This window comes from Sebastes umbrosus, chromosome 21 (assembly GCF_015220745.1).
Source record: "Sebastes umbrosus isolate fSebUmb1 chromosome 21, fSebUmb1.pri, whole genome shotgun sequence".
NCBI lineage: Eukaryota > Metazoa > Chordata > Actinopteri > Perciformes > Sebastidae > Sebastes > Sebastes umbrosus.
In genome coordinates, this window is record NC_051289.1 from 1,126,196 (window position 1) to 1,149,877 (window position 23,682).

General features: G+C 41.9%; 2 protein-coding genes across 2 annotated transcripts in view; both read right to left on the reverse strand.

Moving 5' to 3' along the window:
• rmc1 (regulator of MON1-CCZ1) overlaps positions 1-5,716 on the reverse strand; it is a 19,469-nt gene extending 13,753 nt beyond the window's left edge. Inside the window, exons 1-7 of the mRNA XM_037756453.1 lie at positions 5,485-5,716; positions 5,101-5,177; positions 3,445-3,529; positions 2,638-2,694; positions 2,385-2,471; positions 2,058-2,198; positions 813-916 (exon numbers count right to left, since the gene is read on the reverse strand). Coding sequence (XP_037612381.1) covers positions 813-916; positions 2,058-2,198; positions 2,385-2,471; positions 2,638-2,694; positions 3,445-3,529; positions 5,101-5,177; positions 5,485-5,586 — 653 coding nt within the window. The 5' untranslated portion in view covers positions 5,587-5,716. The remainder of the gene's footprint in view (positions 1-812; positions 917-2,057; positions 2,199-2,384; positions 2,472-2,637; positions 2,695-3,444; positions 3,530-5,100; positions 5,178-5,484) is intronic.
• Positions 5,717-7,199: 1,483 nt separating this feature from the next.
• riok3 (RIO kinase 3 (yeast)) lies at positions 7,200-21,930 on the reverse strand. The gene is made up of 13 exons (XM_037756454.1): positions 21,814-21,930; positions 20,163-20,278; positions 18,288-18,433; positions 17,792-17,899; positions 16,418-16,527; positions 16,172-16,315; positions 15,905-16,032; positions 15,078-15,260; positions 14,664-14,823; positions 12,116-12,196; positions 11,767-11,856; positions 10,084-10,197; positions 7,200-9,356 (listed from the first exon to the last, which is right to left on the reverse strand). The coding sequence occupies exons 1-13, from the start codon at positions 21,841-21,843 to the stop codon at positions 9,243-9,245; spliced, it is 1,524 nt and encodes a 507-aa protein (XP_037612382.1). The 5' UTR covers positions 21,844-21,930; the 3' UTR covers positions 7,200-9,242.
• Between the last annotated feature and the right edge of the window lie 1,752 nt (positions 21,931-23,682).

The following is a 23,682-nucleotide window of genomic DNA, read 5'->3' on the forward strand; positions in this document are numbered from 1 at the left end:
ATGTCCCTCACAGATTAGTGGTGTTTTCTTTTTAATTTATCAGGGACATGTAATGTTTTATACTTCTGGTGAATATAATCCATCAATCTGATTTCCATAGATGTATTTTGTATAAACAGTTCCCTTTGTTAACACCTTATTTTGAAAACCAGACGTAGTTACTACTTCCTGTAACTTCTCCAAGGTGGTCTCTAGCTCTCCCGTCAGCTCCGTTCTCTTTATCCATCATGGTCAGCTCCATCGGGGCCGTTTCAATGCAGAGAACAGACATGTCAGTATCTGGGTGCTCTACAGTCGTAGCGTCGGCCCATTTGACCACGGAGATGAGAGCGACGGCCGGCTCCACCGCCACGTTACCGTGACACCATAACGTTTCCTGCTAACTATTTCGCACTTTTTCCGGATATTTTGCAGACATTTCTCTGCCTTTTATTCAGACATATATCGGCCTTTTTTTGGACATATTTCAGATATTTTTTTGACATATTTCGTCTTTTTCCTGACTTTTTTCAGACTTATGAAGACTTTGGTCTCAGTCGACTGAGATTTCTTTAGCCGTTTTTTTATGCTGTTATTTATTTCCCAGAGACTTCTGAGCACGTCTCTAGACAACACGATTTAAAGTGGTGCGTTTGTGTGATTCTTTGCGGAGAAACTCTGTTTTTGCAGATCTGTCCATTAAATCATCGATTAGTCGACAAAGTGTCGACCCAGAACTTCTTTGGGTCGAGGACAGCCCTAGATGTCGCAGCTGAGGGACGACGACTCCTCCCCGCGGCTGCCCACCATCAGTCACCGTGAAAACAACTTACATGGTTGCCATGGCGATGTCCCTCTCCGACAGGCTGAGTTTGGCAGGTTTGGGGACGACCGGCAGCTCGATCTCAAACTTGGACATCTTGGACATGGTCCCGTTCTGGAAAAACAAACAAAACAACAAATAACAACAAGCTGATTTATTGGCTTCTTATCTCCTTAAAACTCAGACGGACGCTATTCTGTCTTCCAGAGGTTGAAGCGGGCGCCGTTTTCAAGGTAGAGGGAAGATGCTGATATCATGAGAAACTAGAAAACCTGATGAATCCATGTCAAGTTACCTCATCGGGTAGAACGCTAAATAAAACTGAGCCCGCTACAACCTCCGAAAGATGGATTGTGTTAATACGTTGAAGAAATGAGTGGCGTTAAAATGAATTTGCGTTAACTTTGACAGCCATAATATAAATATATCTACGCTTACACAAACAGGCGAATACATTAGGGGTGTAACGATTCATCTACTACATCGATTTATATTCCTACAATCAAACTACATGGATAGGTACTCGGCAAGTTGTCCTTCACGGGGAACGTATATCGATCTAACATCGATTTGCAATGTAAATTTAAGAATGTGCACCTTGTATTTAAGGACGACAAAAACTTCATATGGACGTATTTTTCAGCACTTTTAATAGTAAAGAAATGTTAAACGTTATTCCAGTTCACTCTCCCGGTGTATGACGTCATAGACATGGGCTAACAGCTGTCAGTGTGCTGACTTGACTATGACTTGCCTCAAACTGCATGTGATGATCATAAAGTGGGCATGTCTGTAAAGGGGAGACTCGTGGGTACCCATAGAACCCATTTACATTCACTGATCTGGAGGTCAGAGGTCAAGGGACCCCTTTGGAAATGGACATGCCAGTTTTTTCTCGCCAAAATGTAGCGTAAGTTCGTAGCGTTATTTATCCTCCTTCATGACAAGCTAGTATGACATGGTTGGTACCGATGGATTCATCAGGTTTTATAGTTTCATATGATACCAGTATCTTCACTCTAGCTTTAAAACTGAGCCGCTACAACCTACAGATCACAGGTTGTATTAAAGAAATTAGTGGCGTTAAAACCAATAAACGGTATTGCAAAATCCATGTCGTGGCCGAACGTGACACCGACGATGAAACCGGTGTACCGCCCACCCCTAGCGTGTGTACAATATTAAATCCCACCGTCAAAAACATACACTTAGCGATATGCAATGAAATAAGATGAGCTAATGAGTGTGTGCTCACCCTGAAGGCGAAGGGCTGCAGGATGTTTCCCTGCACGGTGGTGGACAGCAGGATGACGGCGGTCTCTGGACAGTACTGGTACCAGTTCACGTTAATGCTCTGACTCTTCAGGAGCTTCAGGCTGCGTTTGTCTGGAAACACCTGAGAGGAGACACCAAACACCAGAGATATCAAAAACCGTTGAGATCTCAATGGATACCGATGGATCCATCATGTTCTGAAGTTTCATATGATACCAGTTTCTTTACTCTAGCTTTAAAACTGAGCTGCTACAACCTACAAATCACAAGTCCTACTTGTCATTGTTTCAGAGTAAATATCCGTTACCTGGTAGAACTCTATTCCCTGGTCGGTGATGAAGACGATCTCATTCCAGTTGGTCCAACAGAAACCCAAAACACTGGCGTTCTTCGTCTGCACGACAAAACAACACAAGTACGGTTTATTTATTTGATTTAAAGCCATTCTAGCAGCGGAGCGGAGAGCTGCTCTTCATATTCTGTATCAGCTGTTATTGTCTGAAAATGAAAATCAAACATCAACCTTTCAAAATAAAGCGACAGGAGATAATGTAGCATACCTTGCATTCCTGGGTGAACTCTGTGTGAGGATAGTCGGGTATGAAGTTGATGAAATCCTGCAGACAACAGAAAATCAATAGTTTAGATTCTCCCCGGATGACAGCTCAAGATTAAACCAGGCAGTGTTGGGGTCTCTTCATTAATCACGGGTGTGTTTTGGGCGTAACAGGAATCAAACCGATCAGAGTGTCGTCTCCCATTCCCTTTAAAAGCCAGGTGCAACGGGCGCATTGCTTTTTAAAAGGTGGGTTTGGTAAACTGGGGAAGCGAGCGGTTTTCTGCTGAGGAAACGGATCTGCTCGAGAACAGATTGAAAGTGAGCGAGCAGATCCGCTGTCTCCCGATCCACTGTCTCCCGATCCGCTGTCCCATCAACAACTCCATCTGACTGCATCTGAGCACCGATAACCTGTTGAACCGCTGCAGGTTAAGCTGCCAGCCCTCAACAGATCGTTTTCACCATCTCTTTTGGCAGAGAACTGAGCGCATCATGCGGAAAAATTAGGCGACAAACGGCGAATCTTTATCTGAATAACGCCCCTTTAAATAAGCAGGAAGAAACTGCACCAGACCGTAGACCAGGTTTTTGTTGGTCAGTCGCTTTCTGCTGCCTCAAAAGCAAAAGCACCAACAAAGCACAGATTGGCGCAAGTACATTTGCTGCTGACACAACGTGGGCGCTGGGCGTGAAAATGACAACTGCGTCGGTCTGAAACTAGCAGTGACAGTGGCGCTGCGCTGTGCGCCGCTTTACGCCGGGTGTGAGAGAGGGCCCTCAGTGACGTGTCCGGCTACGCCGAACTCACCACAGATTTCGTAGTCCTCTGAACCGCCAAGATCTTATTTCCAATGGAGAACTTGATGCACTTCACTTCTCCTTTATCGTCCATTCTGTGGGGGGGAACACACATTACACGATCAATAAATGTGATTATTGTTATCACATTTCACACCTCGGATGCAGATTGAAAATTGGCCTTAAAAGGTTCATTCACCTTTGTATCGCGATTTTCTTTTTTATGATTTTGAAATAGACTTTTTAATGCCAGAGTCGATATGTTTGCTTCATGTGAGTCTATGTGGAGGTAGAAGGAAGTTACCGCTTTCATTGTGGTAGTCTGAGTAACGTGACGTCATATCCGCTCCGTATCCGTCAACCAAAACAAACCTCAGAGAGTATAAAACGTCGGAGGGTCGTCGTGGATACGACCTGCACCCTCCCATGTTAAATCCAGCGTGGTAAACACTACACATCCAGTAAAGGATGGAAACACTTTGGGTTTCACACATTGACAGGAAAAGCAGAGCTAGACAGAGCAGAGCTAAAGCTGCACGCTAACTCCGTCACGGACAGGAAACGTTATCGTATATCGCGGTAATGTTGCGGTCGAGCCGGCCGTCGCTCTCGTCTCCGTGGTCAAATGGGCCGACGCTACGACTGTAGAGCACCCAGATACTGACATTTATGTTCTCTCCCATGGTCTAGTGTTAAAAAAGTTAACAAAAATCACAATAAATTGTAATCTTAAAGGGACTGCTTGTAACTTTTTAATGGTATAAAGTCTACCGGGTCGGTGTCCCATGCCTGCTCGCATATGCACGCTCGCGTGTGTCTCCGCTGTTCAGACTCAGACTCCAACACAAACTCCAGTGAAGCACCAAAACCTCTTGGTTGTATCTGGTGAAGCTGTTAAACAGTGTTGGCCGCGGTCGGAGGACGCGGGGGAGACCGTAGCTTTGGTCTCCAGGACCGGAGTCTCTGCTCCTCTGCTCCTCTGCTCCTCTGCCTGCCTTCACTCACACACCACGCTCCTTCTCTCTCTCTCTCTCCACCTCTCACGTGCATGCTGCTCACTCCACACTGCAGAAGAGTTAGTTTAGCTCTGAGAATATCTAGTGAATGTTCAGTGGACGTTTGTGCAGAAATAACTGCTGCAGCTCCTCCAGACCAACAGAGGTTTCCCGTGTCTTGTGAAGTGACGGGGCTCCGCAGAGAGAAACGTTATCGTCTCCGACTGGGTGCCGGCGTCTCCCCCCGTTCCCTCCGGTTGCAGTCAGAGACGATAACGTTTCTTTTCCTGCTTCAGCCCCGGAGGCTGAGGCAGGAAAAGCCAACACTAGGATCAGCATTGATTCATGGAGAGACCTTGGTCTGGTCAGCTAACATTACTGCCAAGCAGCTGAAATATAGAGTGATATTGTGCTTTTAGCTGACGTGCGTCTCCTCACTGTACTCATGTAGAGCGAGCACAAGCGCGAGCAACAGGACGCTGACTTTCGTTGACTTAACGGACACAGGTGTCGCTGTTAACAAGACATTTCTGAAAGTTACAAACAGTCCCTTTAAAACTTAGAAATCCCAATACATCTCAAATCGGCACCCAGCGTATCGTGATGGTGTCGGATGGGGAGATACTGTAGGTGAATCGTCCCAGCCCTAGTTCCTGCACAGCCTGACGTACCTGAAGGCAACACTGCTCTTGTCGTCGGGGCCTTTGACCACCACCCCCGTGGCTCCACCTGAACGCACCGCAAACACCTGCAGCCAGGAGAGAGTAGCATCACATGATCACTCTACACCGTTACCCTGTTCAAAGCACCGGTACAATATTCAACATGACTCTGTACTACCCAAGAATATGATATAACAAAAAAGATGCGAATGATGTTAATTAATGCTTTACTCTGACAAACTGTCACTTAGCTTAGCTTAGCTTAGCTTAGCTTAGCTTAGCTTAGCTTAGCTCAGCTTAGCTTAGCTTAGCTAGCTAGCTTAGCTCAGCTTAGCTTAGCTTAGCTTAGCTTAGCTTAGCTTAGCTTAGCTTAGCCTAGCTGATCTGTCTCACCTGTTTGTTGGCCTCGTCGAAGAAGACGTTGTTGACGCTGGAGGCGTGTTCAAACTGCACCGGGTTCTCACACAGCTCCAGGTAGAAATGATCCTCACTCATCCTCTCACTGTGGTGATGATGTCAGTATTATTATTACTGTTATAATGTTTTAATGTTTTAATGTCGTTACAGTCCAGACAGACTCAGAGAGCAGAACCAACTTCTCAAACTTCCGGTTGACGGTTTGTTTGGGTCTTCAAAATAAAAGCGGAGAATAAATATATATATATATATATATATATATATATATATATATATATATATATATATATATATATACACACTCATTCACACACACACACACACATATATATATATATATATATATATATATATATATCTTCCTCCAGCACTCATTAATAAATAAATATATATATATATAAACTGGAAAAACAAAGTTTGGAAACTTGTGTTTGGTGGATTATTTCTCTGTTGTTACAATGCTAATGGTCATTGTATTTGACATCGTTGGAAAGCTTGTTTATTGACCTTCACAATGATGTCACACTTGTAAGGATCATGTATTTGTGGGATGAGCAGCACAGCTGATGATGTGGGGAGCGCCCAAGAAAAATTTGCCAAAATGCTCCGTCGATGGTAAACAGTGTGTTCTCCTGTTGGTGTTGACTCTTGTTTTGAGTTGTTTGGTGGATTGGATGATTGAACTCTCTATCAGTAACAAGGAACAAACAAGACATATTGGCAATTTTACACTTTATTCATTTAACACACCGTCAGTAGCGGTGGAAGATCCATATATTCTTATTTTATTCTACGTTTTTTATCTATTCTTTTGTAATTATACTGTTTGACTGCACCAACAAAGCCAAAGAGAATTCCTAGTGTATACCCCTTACAGCTGGCAATAAACACCTTTCTGATTCTGATACGCAGCCACACCAGCCTGGCACCTCCTCCTCATGCTGGTCACCAACCGGGTCACATGTTGCTGTGGGATGGCGTTCCATTCCTCAACCAGGATTGGTTGCAGGTCAGCCAGCGTGGTTGTGTTGGTCACTCTAACACGTACAGCACGCCCAAGTTGATCCCACAAGTGTTGAATTGGGTTGAGGTGTGGACTCTTGGCAGGCCGTTCCATTCTCTCTCCTCCCACATTGTGGAGGTAGTCTGTGATAACCCTGGCTCTGTGGGGGGGAGCGTTGTTTCTTGGAGGATGAAGTTAGGTGCCAGATTGTGGAGATATGGGATCGCCACTTGCTGCAGAATCTCATCCCGATATCTCACTGCATTGAGATGGCCTTCAATGATGACAAGCCTTGTTTTGCCAGTGAGGGAGATGCCCCCCTATTTATTTGATTTTTAAATTTAATTGTACAAGTAAATAAAGACTAATATAATCACTGCAGCACTTTTATATGAACACAGCGTAAAAAAGAAAAGAACAGAAAAAAGGCATTCATTTTCACATTTCGTATAAAAGTCGAGGTTTTGCTGCCAGTTATTTGTTGAGATTACTTTTATTCTGAAGGAGTCAGGTCGGAAGTCTTCTTGTTATGTCAGCTGGGAGTCATGTGACACTGTGACAATCACGTGATTAACAGAACCATGCAGAGAATACAGTAACTTTCTGTTAATATATATACAGCAAACCTTTTGAGTGTTAACTGATAATATTATATTTTTTATAAAACCAATAAATAAAAGACAACAAATCATCTTCATCTTTTAATGTCACCACTGGTTCCACAGCGAGCACCACAATGAGGCATTCATTAGAATAAATCCACCATAGCATCATGTGAGGAGTCTGCACTGACAGAAACCTTCTTTATTATTCATCCTTTAAAAAAACACACCACATTTAATGTTCTGATTAAAGTTACACAATCTAAGAGCTACTTGTTTCATCTTCATCACTGCAAACATCATCTTTTAACGACACCACGCTGAGATGACTTCTGTTTCTTTTTGCGTTTCAGTTTCAAAGCGTTGCCACAACATTTAATAAGCCCACTCCACACACACCAAACTGCTGTGACCTTTGACCCCCCTCCATGTTTGACCCTTAACATGAGACAGAGCAACAAACAAAAAGAAAAAAAATAAACTGAGGCTTTTCCAACTTTTTTTTTTTCCTCGGGTACATCTTCTACTTTTCAGCGATAAATGAGAAAAAGATGAGAATTAATGAAAATGTTAATAGACGTTGAGACAGAATGATCGTTGGGGCTGGGTAGTGAATCTTAAATCTATTTTTAAAAAAGCTTTTTATTAATGCTAGCACATCGTTTTATTTCCAACATGTCATACCTATTTTATTTATTTATTTTAATCTCATTATTGTTGGGTATTCCATTTTATTTTTGTATTATTTTAATTTTCTGATTTATTGCAGTCTTGAAATGTTTTAATCCAGGTTTGTAACTTTGTTTTGATGACTTTGATTTGTTTGTTATTATTATTATTATTATTATGAAAGAAAAGATGAGAATTATTAAAAATGTGAATAAAAATATACGTTGAGACAGGATGATCGTTGGCTGGGTAGTGAACCTTAAATCTATTTTTTTTTTTTTAAAGCTTTTTATTAATATTAGCACCAAGTTCCATTTCCAACATGTCTATATCTTTTTTATTGTTAATTATTATTATTATCCTTAGACAAATTAAAAAGTGAAATTGTCATTTAATTCATGCCGTCTTATTTCTTGACGTGTGTGTATATTTTTTCTATTCTTCTCTTCTCCGTATTGTTTTTCATGTATTTGTTTGTCGTCTACTGATTGGTTAGTTTTTTTCTGCTCATTTTGTGTACTTTGTATTTTTCTAAATTATGTTTTCTTTTTAAATATTTTTCCTTTTTAAATTATTGTTTGTTTTTTTCTCTTTAAGTTGAGGTTCTCCTGACACATTTCTCATTATTTCATTATCTGGATTTTATGCAGTCGAATGTATGTGCACATATAATAGAATAAAATATTATTTATCGTATTGTTATTTGATTTAATTGTATTATTTTAAGTGTTGGATTTATTGCAGTCTTGAAATGTTTTAATCCTGATTTGTAACTTTAAGTGTTGTATAAATAAAGTTTATTATTAATATTATTATTATTGGAAAACGACTGAAATTTTTGTAACATCTTAGTATTCAAACTTAAAGTTGGCATCTGTTACTCTTTGATTATATATTTGCTGATTTAATAATGCTTATTTTATACTGTATATTTATATAATATTTATACTACATATTTAGGCATTTTTTCCTGTATTGGTGCTCTTTTTCTTTGTTTCTCGCTGAAGTTACAAGATGAAATATTCAAACCCAATATGCTTAAATTAAATTAAAAAAAGCCTCTGTTGTCTTCTGCATCATTTCCCCAAATTCATCCCGACATAAGTGGCATCTTCACAACCTCAGAATTTAAAATAACCCTCATAGTTGTTTATATTGGTTATATTATATTGGGCCGATATTAGCAGGAGGAAATGAGATGTGGTCTCAGCTTCAGAAAACCCTGCTGGTGCCTCTCAGGACGCTCTGACTTCAACATCCAACACGGTGAAACTCGTCCCCCCCGCAGCCAGGAGGAGGCGCTCCGTCCTGCCTGTTTAAAGGAAGCAGTTGGTGGGTGGTTGGAGGGGGTGGGGGGGAGCACCGGGTCCTCCAGGAGGCGTCGCCTCCTCCATTCATCTCCTCTTTTACAGCGTTTTCATCACGGCGGGATCGTGAAGAGAGAGCGAGCGGGGCGGTCGTTAGTCATCGGCGTCGGGTTCTAAAGGAAAATCGCCGTCTTCGGAGGCCACAGAGAAGGTTTTCTTTCCTCGCCGCTGAACGTGATCCTCGTTCCTCTTCTCCAGCGCCACAATCTGTCACGGGGAAGAGACAGACAGAGAGTATTTAACTGGGAATCTTTTCATCAAGGTCAAAGCTTTTCCCGACACCAACTATCTGGCAGCTCCTTCCTGCTGCAGAGGAATGTGTGTGTTTAGACCAGCGGTCAGCAACAAGCCGCTCTTCAGCTCCTCTCCAGCGGCTCCCTGTGGACTTCTATGAATGGAAATGAATAACTGTTCTTTTGTTTACATTTAAGTTTTTATTGATCATTGTTGTAGGTCTATGGTACGACGGTACGACGGAGTGTTAGGGCCACGTTGAGGAAAAAGATAAATCTGAGATTTAGAGAATAAAGTCATAATATTATAAAGTAGTAATTTTATGTGTTATTTACATTTTTTTCTCGTAAACTTCTGACTTTATTATCGTAACATTACGACTTTTCTCATAATATTATGACTTTATTTGTAAATCTCAGATGTGTTTTCCCTCAATGTGGCCCTAATACTCCGTAGTACATTGTCTCTTTGGCCCTCACTGCATTAGACTGATATACTATATACTTAGACTATAAACTGAGTTACCTTCATCACAATGATCACATGCTTTGCGGCTCCAGACAGATTATTTATTTTTTTGCCTAAAATGTCTCTTTAGATAGTAAAGATCGCTGACCCCTGGTCTAGAGGAATCATGAGCAACATAAGCAGGTATTTAGTTTGAAGCTGAACTAAAAACGGAGAGCAGAGAGTTCGTTACCTCGGCGATGAACTCGGCCTCGTCCTCTTCACCAACAGGGATGTTCAGTCCGCTCACGGCGTTGAAAAGCTCGTACACGCTCAACGCCTCGCTCACTCCTCTCTTCTGGAAGAACTGTGGAACACACACACACATATACAACTTCAACAGCAAAACTAGCTTCACTTGGAGGAAACGAACAAAAAGAATCGTCTCTCTGGTTTCAATATTTTCTACGTTTGACAAAATAAAACCGTTTCTGTGGCAGTTAAACTTGGTTGAATAAAGACGGTTAACCAAACTAAGTTCCTTCCTATTGTTGTGGGACTAGTCAGATCCTGATTGTCAGTTAACTAATAATCATTTTTCCTTTTTATTACAGACAAATAATATAAATCTGAACTTGAATGAATTATAATGATAATTAGACAGGAGTTAAAACTAACACCCCTTTAACACCCAGGACTCAACCAGGGTTGAACCAGCGTCGATTGTGTGTCTGAAAGGGTTAACCCGCCTTGACCGACTCAGCTGCGCGACCCAGGTCGAGAGGTGGGCTGGACCCCAGGAAGAGCGCCGGGCGTTGATGCTACAACTTCCATGTCCGTCTCGTGATGCTGGAAGGCACGAATGCAACTAAATTTATGGAGTCCTGGATCCCCCAGCTTCTACAGCTGGACACCAAAGCGGGCCTATGTGGAGGTGGAAGGAAGTTACCGCTTTTATTGTTGTAGTCTGAGTAACGTGACGTCATAACCGTTCCGTATCCGTCAACAGAAACAAACCACAGAAAGTATAAAACGTTGGAGGGTCGTCGTGGATACGACCTGCACCCTCCCATGTTAAATCCAGCGTGGTAAACACTACACATCCAGTAAAGGATGGAAACAAATCTGAAAAAGGCCAAAATATGTTCAAACAAAAGTCTGATACATGTCTGCAAAATATCCGGAAAAAAATGCGACAAAGTTAGCAGGAAACGTCATCGTGTCGCGGTAACGTTGCGGTCGAGCCGGCCGTCGCTCTTGTCTCCGTGGACAAACGACTGTAGAGCACCCAGATACTGATGTTTGTGTTCTCTGCATTGAAACGGCCCCGATGGAGCTGACCATGGATGGATAAAGAGAACGGAGCTGACGGGAGAGCTAGAGACCACCTTGGAGAAGTTACAGGAAGTAGTAACTACGTCCGCTTTTCAAAATAAGGTGTTAACAAAGGGAACTGTATATACAAAATACATCTATGGAAATCAGATTGATGGATTATATTCACCAGAAGTATAAAACATTATATGTCCCTTATAAATTAAAAAGAAAATCCCACTAATCTGTGAGGGAAATGTCTTTATTCTTTGATTTTTGGGTTGTTGGATAATAAATAATTCCTGACAATGACTGATATATTTGACTTCAGGACATCTCTGACTACATACATGCTGGAAATCAAACATTTTTACCGTATTAATTTAAATATTTTCCAAAGTAAAAGTCCCTAAAGGTTTATGATTTATTTTTCCCTTCATGGTCTAGTGTTAAAAAAAGTTAATAGAAAATTGCAATAAAACACGATACTTAAAAATCAGAACCGGCACCCAAGTATGGTGATCGTATTGAATCGGGAGATATGTGAATCGTCCCGGCCCTACTGAATAACTGCAACAAACATGCGTATGGAGATGCGTATGTAGATGAAACTGGGCGTTACCGTGGAAACGTTCCTGCAGTCCCTGAAGAGGAACTCCAAGGCGTGAGGATGGGTGGGCTCGATGGACTGACTGACATCAATCAGCCACACCTACAGCACAGACACACACAAAGATAACAGACACGAGGAGTAAACTAATGAAACTAATCGGAGTGAAATATGGAAGGAAAGGACAGGTGAGATGGAGAGAGACTAAGTAAAGGATGAAGGGGAGAGAGGTGGAGAAAAAGGAAGAGAAGAAGAACGGGAACTAAAAGGAGGACAGATGCGAGGAAGGATGGAGGAACTTTAACAAATGAAAGAATCAAAGACAAAGACATAACAAAGAACGGAGAGAAAGATGTCGTACCTTTCCTTCGTGCCACAGAATGTTGTATTCACTGAGATCAGCGTGAACCAGATTACACTCCTGATACAGCTGCTGCATCACCTGCACGCAGACAGAAATACATCACTCAAGAGCTTTACTGTCATCATGCAAACGGAACGACATTGCAGTCGCGTCAACCTCAAATGGAGCATTGTATTAAAAGGCTTCACACATTAACAAGGAATAAATAAATAAAACACGAATGAGATAAAAGATTAGTAATAAATCACAGCCATTCAAAAGTGCGGTAATGAGTAGAACACAATACGTTTGGTAATAAAAGGTTTATGTACTATGACGTGATATTAAACAACTCTCTGAAAGCTGTTGATGCAAAAAGGCAGTACAGGAATACGCAACATATGCATGCAAACTGCGGTCCGGTTGGCTGTAAACGTCCTCCTACACAGCGTCGTGTCCGCTTCACGCAACAGAAACGTTAACTACACAATACATAAAGTGATCAGACCCCAAATGTGATGCTAACGTTAGCTGTTGTGGCTATCCCCGTGCCGTGTGCACCATCTATCGTACGGGCGATCTCAACCCGTGTAGCAGCCGTGTTTCCTCTCCACTGGCTTTAGAGATGCCGCTAAAAAAGAAATGTGATTTAGGAACGTTTCTATCGACTGGTTTGGAGCGACTGAACTCGGCTACAGCGTAGTTTGGTTAGCAGACCCTTTTTGTGTCGACATCATGATGAGGTCATGGTGAGGTCATGGTGAGGTCATGATGAGGTCATGATGAGGTCATGATGAGGTCATGATGAGGTCATGGTGAGGTCATGATGAGGTCATGGTGTTAGCTGGAGGCTAAACAAAGGAAAGACTGGAGGCTAACTAACGCTACACATCTAAATGTCCTCTTGCTGTGTTGTTGGCTGAATCCAGATCTCACAGACATTAGAGACGACTAGCTGGGATTGGAGGCTCTAGAGCTACAATATCAGAGAAACGTCTCCGCTTCTCTGATATCGTCTGTCTCTCTTTGTGACTGACTTTACTGAAGGATAGTTAACTATAGACATCCACAGATTTATACGCCCTCAGTTTATCTCTACAGCGCTGCCGTTGGCCTCCAGCCTAAATGAAAAATGCTTATAATTATGTTATATTTTGGTATTTGTCTTCATATTTCAACATTTTTTAATGAATTATTTATTCTTTTATTTATTCCTCTTTATATTTCTACATTTATATTTTCTTATTTATTCTTTTATTTATTTTTATTTATATTTACATGTTATTTATACTTCTATTTATTTTCCTTTATATTTCCACATTGTTATTTACTCATGTATACTTTTATTTATATTTCCCCATTATATATTTTCTTATTTGATCTTTTATTTATTTCTTTTTATATTTCCACATTTTTTATTTACTTGTTTATTCCTCTTTATATTTCCATACGTCGTACAATATCGGCGAAGCGTTTCAGAGATGGAGAGGAAGGGTTGCTAATAGTTTATCCTCCTGCTAACCAGTCGGTGGCTCACGGCTGCTGTTAGCAGAAGACTAAGACGGTACAGAGCGTAGTACTTGGTGTACAGAGTGCAGTACTTGGTGTACAGAGCGCAGTACTTGGTGTACAGTGTGCAGTACTTGGTGTACAGTGTGCAGTACTTGGTGTACAGTACTTGGTGTACAGTGTGCAGTACTTGGTGTACAGTGTGCAGTACTTGGTGTACAGTACTTGGTGTACAGTGTGCAGTACTTGGTGTACAGAGTGCAGTACTTGGTGTACAGAGTGCAGTACTTGGTGTACAGTACTTGGTGTACAGTGTGCAGTACTTGGTGTACAGTGTGCAGTACTTGGTGTACAGTGTGCAGTACTTGGTGTACAGAGTGCAGTACTTGGTGTACAGTACTTGGTGTACAGAGTGCAGTACTTGGTGTACAGTACTTGGTGTACAGTGTGCAGTACTTGGTGTACAGTGTGCAGTACTTGGTGTACAGAGTGCAGTACTTGGTGTACAGTACTTGGTGTACAGTGTGCAGTACTTGGTGTACAGTACTTGGTGTACAGAGTGCAGTACTTGGTGTACAGAGTGCAGTACTTGGTGTACAGTGTGCAGTACTTGGTGTACAGAGTGCAGTACTTGGTGTACAGTACTTGGTGTACAGTGTGCAGTACTTGGTGTACAGTGTGCAGTACTTGGTGTACAGAGTGCAGTACTTGGTGTACAGTACTTGGTGTACAGAGTGCAGTACTTGGTGTACAGTACTTGGTGTACAGTGTGCAGTACTTGGTGTACAGTGTGCAGTACTTGGTGTACAGAGTGCAGTACTTGGTGTACAGTACTTGGTGTACAGTGTGCAGTACTTGGTGTACAGTACTTGGTGTACAGAGTGCAGTACTTGGTGTACAGAGTGCAGTACTTGGTGTACAGTACTTGGTGTACAGTACTTGGTGTACAGTGTGCAGTACTTGGTGTACAGAGTGCAGTACTTGGTGTACAGAGTGCAGTACTTGGTGTACAGTACTTGGTGTACAGTGTGCAGTACTTGGTGTACAGTGTACGTACATGTAGGACCTGGTAGAAGGCGTTCTTCATGTCCTCTGAGCTCAGCTTGACGTCTTTGAGTTTGGGAGCAGGAATGTGGTCTTTACCGATGAACGACATCACCAGGATGTGTTTCTTCAGCAGCACCACCTCCGGACAGGGAATCTCTGCCTTCTTCATCCTGAACACACATCACATTTATATGTTTAAGTCTTCACGTTGAGATGTTTAAAAACAGAAACACAACGCTTTAGATTCATTAACAGCCACCACAATACGTCACTGCACTTATTGATGAGGGGGAAATAAAAACTGCTCGAGTGATGAAAAGGACTGGGCTTATTTATGTCTTCTGTTGTTGGGAACCTGTTTGAGGAGAAATGGAACCAGCACCAGCATCAGTAAGACCAGCAGCACCAGTCGGAGGGCGTTTACCTGGTCAGGTTGTGCATCTCCTTCTCGGCCCACAGACGGATGATCTTGCGTGGGTTCAGTTTGCTGAAGCGGTCGATGAAGCGGTAGTCGTCTTTGATGTAACGGTCTCTGTTCTTGAACTCGTTGAGCGTCGTCTTGTAGACCTTCAGCACCACTTCATCTGGAACGGGCTGCTCCTCCAGGCTGACGCACATACACAGAACATGTTTGTGTGAAATCACATTTTTAAACGTTTGCAGCACCTTGAAGCTGTGGTAAATTATATATTTATACAGGAAACGGATTCTTTGACTTCGTCCTCACATTAAATCAGATTGTGTTGTGCTATAAGGAAAAGCAAAAGCAATAGGGAAAATAAATATATACAAAAATTATACATAAATAAATAAATGTGAACTTAAATGAAAATGCTTATAATTATGTTATATTTTGGTATTTGTCTTCATATTTCAACATTTTTTATTTACTTATTTATTATATTTATTCCTCTTTATATTTCCACATATATATTTTCTTATTTATTCTTTTATTTATATTTCCACATTTGTTTTACTTAATTATTATTTTCTTTATATTTCCACATTTTTTATTTACTTATTTATTCCTCTTTATATTTACACATTTTTTATTTACTTATTTATTCCTTTATTTATTTTTCTTTATATTTACACATTTTTATTCACTTATTTATTCCTCTTTATATTTCCACATTTATATTTACTTACTGAGCGAAAAACGTAGAGGAAAATATTTGTATTAAAAAAATATATCTGTACACGTGAGGACAAGACCTGAGACCATTTCTGGACCTCGTGACATCCACCCACCTCCCTCCATCAGCGTGGAAGACGACCGACTCTTTTCCTGTGCTGATGCAGCCGTTAATGTTCTCCAGCACGCCGGCGTTCACCATCTTGTACATCAGCAGACGCGTGCGAGGGTCCACCGCTTGTTCCTGAGGAGAAAGAGATTGAGAGTGATGGAGAATCAACGACGTGTGTTAACGGCACTTCTGCTCTAAACGGAAGTGAGAACACAACACGACGCAATGCGGAGGCGCCGTAGTTCAGGCGAAGGATAAGGTGAATACGTACAGCAGTGGAGTGCTCCTTCTTCTCGTGCAGTCTGGCGCTGCGTTTCTGCTCGCTGTAGCAGTGCTGCTTCAGGGAGTTGAACACCTGGTTGGACAACTTCAGGTCCATCCCCAACCCGTCCCCGACATGGACCTCTGGAGCAAACTGCAGGACGAGGAGAGGAAACGTAAATACAGCGACGTTCACAGAAGTCACCAAAAACAACTCCAACATAAAAATGATTTGTTTTTTGAAATTGCGTCTCACGTTGTCCATGCGAGCGGTGTTCTTGCGTCCGCAGGTCACCTCGTCGTGTTTGGTGGTGATGTTCTTGCCTTTCCCAGTGAAGCCTCTCCTGGGTGTAGTCTGGGGCTTTTCTGAAGGATCAAACACACCCTGCTTTAGAGTCCGTGTGATAATGACGTCGCAGGCAGCAACTTAAAAAGTCTGTTTGGGATCCGAGTCACAGTGAGGACATTAAACGGATCAGCTAAAATAACAGGAACACCTAATAAGACAGCAGCCCTTCACTCATGTGTGTTGATAGTGTGTGGTGTTGAGCAAATTATGATGTTTGTCAATTTAAAAAAATAATATTTTTTTTAAATTGACAAACATCCGATGTGTGCTTCACGGCTGGATCCCAAAAAATATTTGTCTCTCTCCGTTGATTTTTTTGGAAATAAGGTCCCATGGTGGTCCAACGGAAGGGACGTGGCTTCACCTCACTATAAAGGAGTGGAAGTACATGAGATTTATTGTTTTACTTTTGTTTGTTACCGTGGTATCAAACTGGTATCGAGAATCATGGAATTTCACTGGTATTGGTATGGACTACTAAATTTCTGGCATCGTAGCGTCCCTAGTTTACAACCGGAGCTCCAGCAGCTATCTGGCATCTTTCTTCCTCTGTACGCTGCCTACAGGCCCAGACGCACCGAGCCCACATCAGACAACTAGCGGCGACGAAGGCCGCCCGTCACGTCGTCTTTGTCTTGGCCAAAAACTCACACTCGAACACACCGCAAAGATGACAGCCGACTGTCAGCTAGCACGTTCGTTCTGCGCCTGCGTGAGATGAAATACCTCTCCACACCAGCAGGCGGCGGTAGTCTGTATCCATCATTCAGAAAGGGAAACAGGAAGACGGCGGATATACAAGCCGTTGTTATGATACGTACATGAAACAAAGCGGCGTCTGCCGACCATTTTCACACCGCTCTCACTCACCACTTTGCTGAATCGGCCAAAAAAGCTCCGCCGCGGTCAGACTAGAGCCGACGATGCCAGACACACTAAAAGATCTAGACCAACAGACGCTCACCGACGGCCCCAAACTGTCCGACCGTCGGCTTGGTGTGTCGGGACCTTTACGTTGCTTTATAAAAACACACAGAGTGACCGTCAGACGTCTACTGAAGATGAAACACGCCGTTATCTAACATTCATCTCAATGTGACTCACAGCTGCATTTGAAGCTGTGATTCACGGCAGTCGGCGCTGAAATAGTGTGTTGTGGTTAAAAAAAGTCTCAAACAGAACAGAGTGTATTAGTCAATGGAAACCGAACATACCGAGCTAGGGCTGCACGGTACTGTAAGGTGTTTCTGTTATTTTGTCCACCAACTGTAGGTACATTACCAGCTCTGTAGGGGTCGTGTCTTGTGTCCTGCCAGTCGACCTCGTCCTCTGAGCTGTCGCTGTCTTCGTACGGATGGACCATACGGTAGTTCTCAAAGGAGATGGACACTGAAGACAAACATTAAAACAGTCACTGAACTAAACCTTTTAATAAACTGCAGTCGGTCACTGCAGCTGCTGAGTGTTATATTACATTATATTATATTATGTTATATTATAGGAGGGTGGGAAAAAATAGATTCACCTATATTTCACGATTTTGAAACAGATGTTTTAATGCCAGAATCAATATATCTGCTTCATCTGAGTCTATGTGGAGGTAGAAGGAAGTCACCGCTTTTATTGTTGTAGTCTGAGTAACGTCACGTCATATCCGTTCACAATGAATCTGAATATTGAATCTCGATACATATCGAATCGGTGATAGTATTGAATCAGGAGACAGGTGAATCGTCCTGGCCCTAGTTATATAGACGTCAGACTGTTGTGGTTCTACCTTTGCTGTCTCCGTTGAACTTCTTCTCCTCCCGGCGGAGCTGGTCGTCGAACTCGCGGTCGAACTGCATCTGCAGCATCTGGGCGAGCATCAGGTCGCTGGTCGTTTCAGAGACGTCATCTGACAGCAACAGATCTGCTCCGGGACTGAAAGACAGACAGACAGACAGACAGACAGACAGACAGACAGAGAGACAGAGAGACAGAGAGACAGAGAGACAGACAGACAGACAGACAGAGAGACAGAGAGACAGAGAGACAGAGAGACAGAGAGACAGACAGACAGACAGACAGACAGAGAGACAGAGTTTAGACTTTTATATAGTTACTTTGTTATTAAAGGGACTGTTTGTAACTTTCTAAGCGTATAAATGTACAGGGTCGGGACACATGCACGCTCGCATATGCACGCTCGTGTGTCGCCGGAGTCTCTGCTCCTCTGCCTGCCTTCACTCACACACCGCGCTCGTTCTCGCTCCACCTCTCACGTGCATGCTGCTCACTCCACACTGCAGAAGAGTTAGTTTAGCTCTGAGAATATCTAGTGAATGTTCAGTGGACGTTTGTGCAGAAATAACTGCTGCAGCTCCTCCAGACCAACAGAGGTTTCCCGTGTCTTGTGAAGTGACGGAGAAACGTTATCGTCTCCGACCGGGTGCCGTAGGGAGACACCGGCACCCGGTCGGAGACGATAACGTTACTCTCTGAGGAGCCCCGCTGCTTCCTGGAGGCTGGGGCAGGAAAAGCCAACACTAGGATCAGCATTGATTCATGGAGAGACCTTCGTCTGGTCAGCTAACATTACTGCCAAAGAGCTGGAATATAGAGTGATATTGTGCTTTTAGCTGACGTGTGTCGCCTCACTGTGTTGAGTGATGCTCGTTCATGTCTATGTAGAGTGAGCAATCGCGAACCCGACGCTGACTTTCGTTGACTTAACGGCCACAGGTGTCGCTGTTAACAAGACATTCTGAAAGTTACAAATAGTCCCTTTAAAGGTTTGTGGTTGATATAGAGAATTTCGCAAAATAAACCTTGAAGGAGTAATTATTGAAGCGCTGCCGGCAGGAAAGCCGTTACATCCATGGATGTATAAAGAGAACTGGATCCAGCGTTGGAGGCGGGGCTCCGTTCATTCCTATGAGAGTGTCTCAGCGGCGCATGAAGCCTAAATGACTCCACTTCTGTCTGGAAAAGTACCCGGATCTCGGGCTTGTGGGACATGCACAGTAGCGTCCGCTCGGTCACATGACTCGGTCACAACGTCACGCCGGTGTCACGGCTTGGCGCTCCAGCCTCGGTCAGCCTCTCATTAACATGAACGGAGGAAGTGAAATAACTCTGGATTCAGCTGTTAGTGCGTTTTACAACTTTAAAAACGTAATGATTTAAATGAGGACTATTAGAGTGTTCGTACTGGGGAGTTGATTCACCTCAAAATAAATGATCCTTTGAGTTACAGACGTCTCTTTCCCAATGTGAGTCTATGGGAAAAAGTATTTTTGGGCCAAATGCACCACGTGACGGACGCGGCAGTTGCAGTACCGACATTTGGCCGCTACGAAAGTCAGGATGAACGACCGGCGCTCTTCCTGGGGGCTTGGTTACAGCTGGTGATTGGATTGAGATATGTATGATATCTTTAGAAGGGAAAGAATAACTTGTTCTATTAGTGTACTTCTGTATGGAACCTTTTACACGGGCAGACTAGAGCCGACGGTGCAGGACACACACACACACACACACACACACACACACACACACACACACACACACACACACACACACACACACACACACACACACACACACACACACACACACACACACACACACACACACACACACACACACACACAGGTGAAGCAGAACTTACTCAGTGAGTGCAGGGAAGGCGTTGCTCTCCTCATCCAGCTGTTTGGCCAGCTGCTCGCTCATCACATCAGTCAGAGAACAGGCCGGAGCCGCCGGAGCTACCGAACCCCACGGGCTCTGGAATCAAAATAAAAAAGCTCATTATTTGGCGGACCCCTGACAGAGCGCCACGGACCCCACGGCCTTAAGGCCAAACCACCCTGACACCTTATGATGTCATTTGATTAGTGTCACTCCAGGGTTTCTGCACAATATCTGTCATTTTGCTGTGTTGTTAATTGATTTACAATAATAAATATATACATACATTTTGTATAAAGCAGCATATTTGTCCACTCCCATGTTGATAGGAGGATTAAATACTTGATAAATCTCCCTTTAAGGTTCATTTAGAACAGATAAATAATGTACGATTTCAATCAGCCATGATAAATATTAATATTATTTTCCACTTTAATAAATAGTTAAAGTTAAATCTTGTAACCAACTTCAGTCCTTATCATCACTATTAAATATCCCTTCATTCTCAGAATGTTAACCCTTTAAATGCCAGTTTGTTTACATAAAACCACTGGAGTTTTATTATGAAAAAACAAACAAAGAATACATTCATTATTTTGTGTATACTAAATACTAAGGGGACTTTTTATTTTATTTGTTCACAGTCTGGGATATGTCAATGATTAGCAACAACATTGATTTGATCCATTGCATCAAATACTGCTTTTATTCAAACTGCATTTGGACTGTATATTTAAAGTAATTCTCTTAAAACAGAAGCAAGACTGACAGTCCTAATAAATCCAGTCTAAAGTTGACTTTCATATCTGTTTTACTGGTGAAAATGGTCCCTTCTGTTTTAATGATAGATAACTTATAGATAATTATTAGTGGTAATAAGTAATAAGTGAGCAGTGTAATTAAAACACAGTGAGTCATAAGAAGGGAGACAAGTTCAGACATGTCTCTGAGCTGAGTCCCACCTCCACTGACTGTCCTTAGGGTCAGCCCACGAGAGTTAGAGGACAGTTTAGTTATAATCAAAATATTGAACATTTTTTTGGACATTTTTCAGACTTTTTGTTTTTACTTTATATTGGACATTTTTTCAGATTGTCCCTCACAGAGACAGAGACAGAGATAGAGACAGACAGAGACAGAGAGCCCACTAACTAGCTTCAGCTCAGACTGCTGCAGACTGATCTGTCCTCACAGAGAGACAGAGACAGAGACAGACAGACAGACAGACAGACAGAGACAGAGACAGAGAGCTCACTAACTGACTGATCTGTCCTCACAGAGACAGACAGACAGACAGAGACAGAGACAGAGACAGAGAGACAGAGAGAGAGCTCACTAACTGAGCCTTTTAAGGAGAACTCTGATCTGTCCTCACAGAGAGACAGAGACAGAGAGAGAGAGAGAGAGCAGTCTGTCTGTCTGATCTGTCCTCCATGTTGGACAACAACCAGCTAACTAGCTAATGCTAGCAGGCTAGGTAGCTAGGTGAGTTAGCTTTAGTGAAACTAACCAGACATGAAGAAGACAACTAGAGACAACCAGACGACCAGACAACCAGACAACCAGACAACCAGACAACCAGACGACCAGACAACCAGACAACCAGACAACCAGACGACAGAACTTCTTACCTTTGGTGTTTCTATTCCTGATTGATCCATGATTACAACGAGATATCGATCACTGAGTCTTTCCTTGTTGTCAGAGAGCTGCTTTTAGCTGAGTGAACCGGAAACACGTCACTGTCCGAGGAGGATACCATGCCTTCACAATAAAAGCCCTTTTTTTTATTTATTTAAAGGTCCCATATCATGCTCATTTTCAGCTTCATACTTGTATTTTGTGTTTCTACTAGAACATGTTTACATGCTGTAATGTTAAACAAAACTTTATTTTCTTCATACTGTCTGCCTGAATATACCTGTATTCACCCTCTGTCTGAAACGCTCCGTTTTAGCGCATTTTGACGGAATTGCAACAGAATTGCGTTGCTAAGCAACAGCTTGGGTCCATGTGTACTTCCTGTCAGCTGATGACATTCACATCCACTGCAACCAGGAAATAAACTGGGACACATTTAGAATGTTTACGTTTAAAATTGTGTAAAAGGTCTAAATATTGTATATTTGTGACATCACGAATGGACAGAAATCCTGACAGCTTGTTTCAAATGCAGAGTTTCTGAATACGGGCTGTGTGTATTTCCCTGTGGATTGAGTGTTTGGATACTTTCACAGTATTTATATAGAACTAAAGCCTGCTTTATAATAAAAAAAACATGAAAATCTCACTTTTTTATAATATGGGACCTTTAATCAGGTGAGTGCTACAGGAATGATTCCAAAAACTCGGAAATGAGTTCACATTTTAGCACTTCCGGTTCCCTCATCTGTCATTTTTAAACAAATTTTTCATTACAAAAAAATCAGCAAATACATTGCATGGTATAAAAATAATAAAATAAATTATACAACAAATAAAATGTAAGGAGAAGAAAAATGAATAAAAACAACAAAAAGACATGTGTTGTAAAGTGTCTAAAGCTGTCAAATAAATGTATTGGAGTAGAAGAAGGCTATAAACTGACATGGTAAGAAAATACTCAAGTTAAATAAGATTTAATTTGTACTTAATTACATTTACTTAGTTACATTCCACCACTGTTGATTGATTAGTTGCAGACAGAAAATTATTTAGATGCGCAATTTATCCTTTGAGTAATTTTTCTAGCACAAACTGCTAATCGTTCTCTAATTCTAGCTTTCCAATGTGAGGGTTTCCTCACTTTCCTCCGCTTCACATCATCATAAACTGTAAATATCTTTGGATTTTAGATTGTTTAGACTTTAAGAAAGGACAAAAAAAACATTGTGATGGACAATTTTTCACGATTTCCTGACATTTTGAGACAAAATGAACTGATTAAGTGTGAGCATGATAAACAAATGAATATATAATTAAATAAAATGTTAGTTGCAGGCTTGGTGTAACTACAACATGGATGGAGACTAAAGGAATAAAATAACTACACCATACATCAATATTACTACAAATAAAAACATTTAAAATGAAAAAAGTACTTAATTCAAAATAAAACAAATGAATTACCTAAGCATATATACATTTATAATATTGATTAGATGTAATGTAAAAATGTAAAATCAAAATAAATCAAAACACTGTACAATAATATAATTCATTTTGTTTAACCACTTCCTGTAGTCTATGTATATTTGCGCGTAACCGCGTGCGCGAACCAGCCACTGCGTGTGCGCGCACAACCTACAATCTGTCCAGGTTTGCTCGTGAACGCGCATGGCCGTCAGCTGCTGTCACACAGGCACGAGCGTGCAGGTTGGTCAGTCAGACAGCAGGAAGACCGGAAGCGAGTAGAGTGTGGCTTCAAAATAAAAGTGTGGGTCACAATAAAATGTACCAGAACCACAATCCAGTTTATTGCCAAGTAGGTTTTCACATGCAATGAATATGCCTTTGGTGTT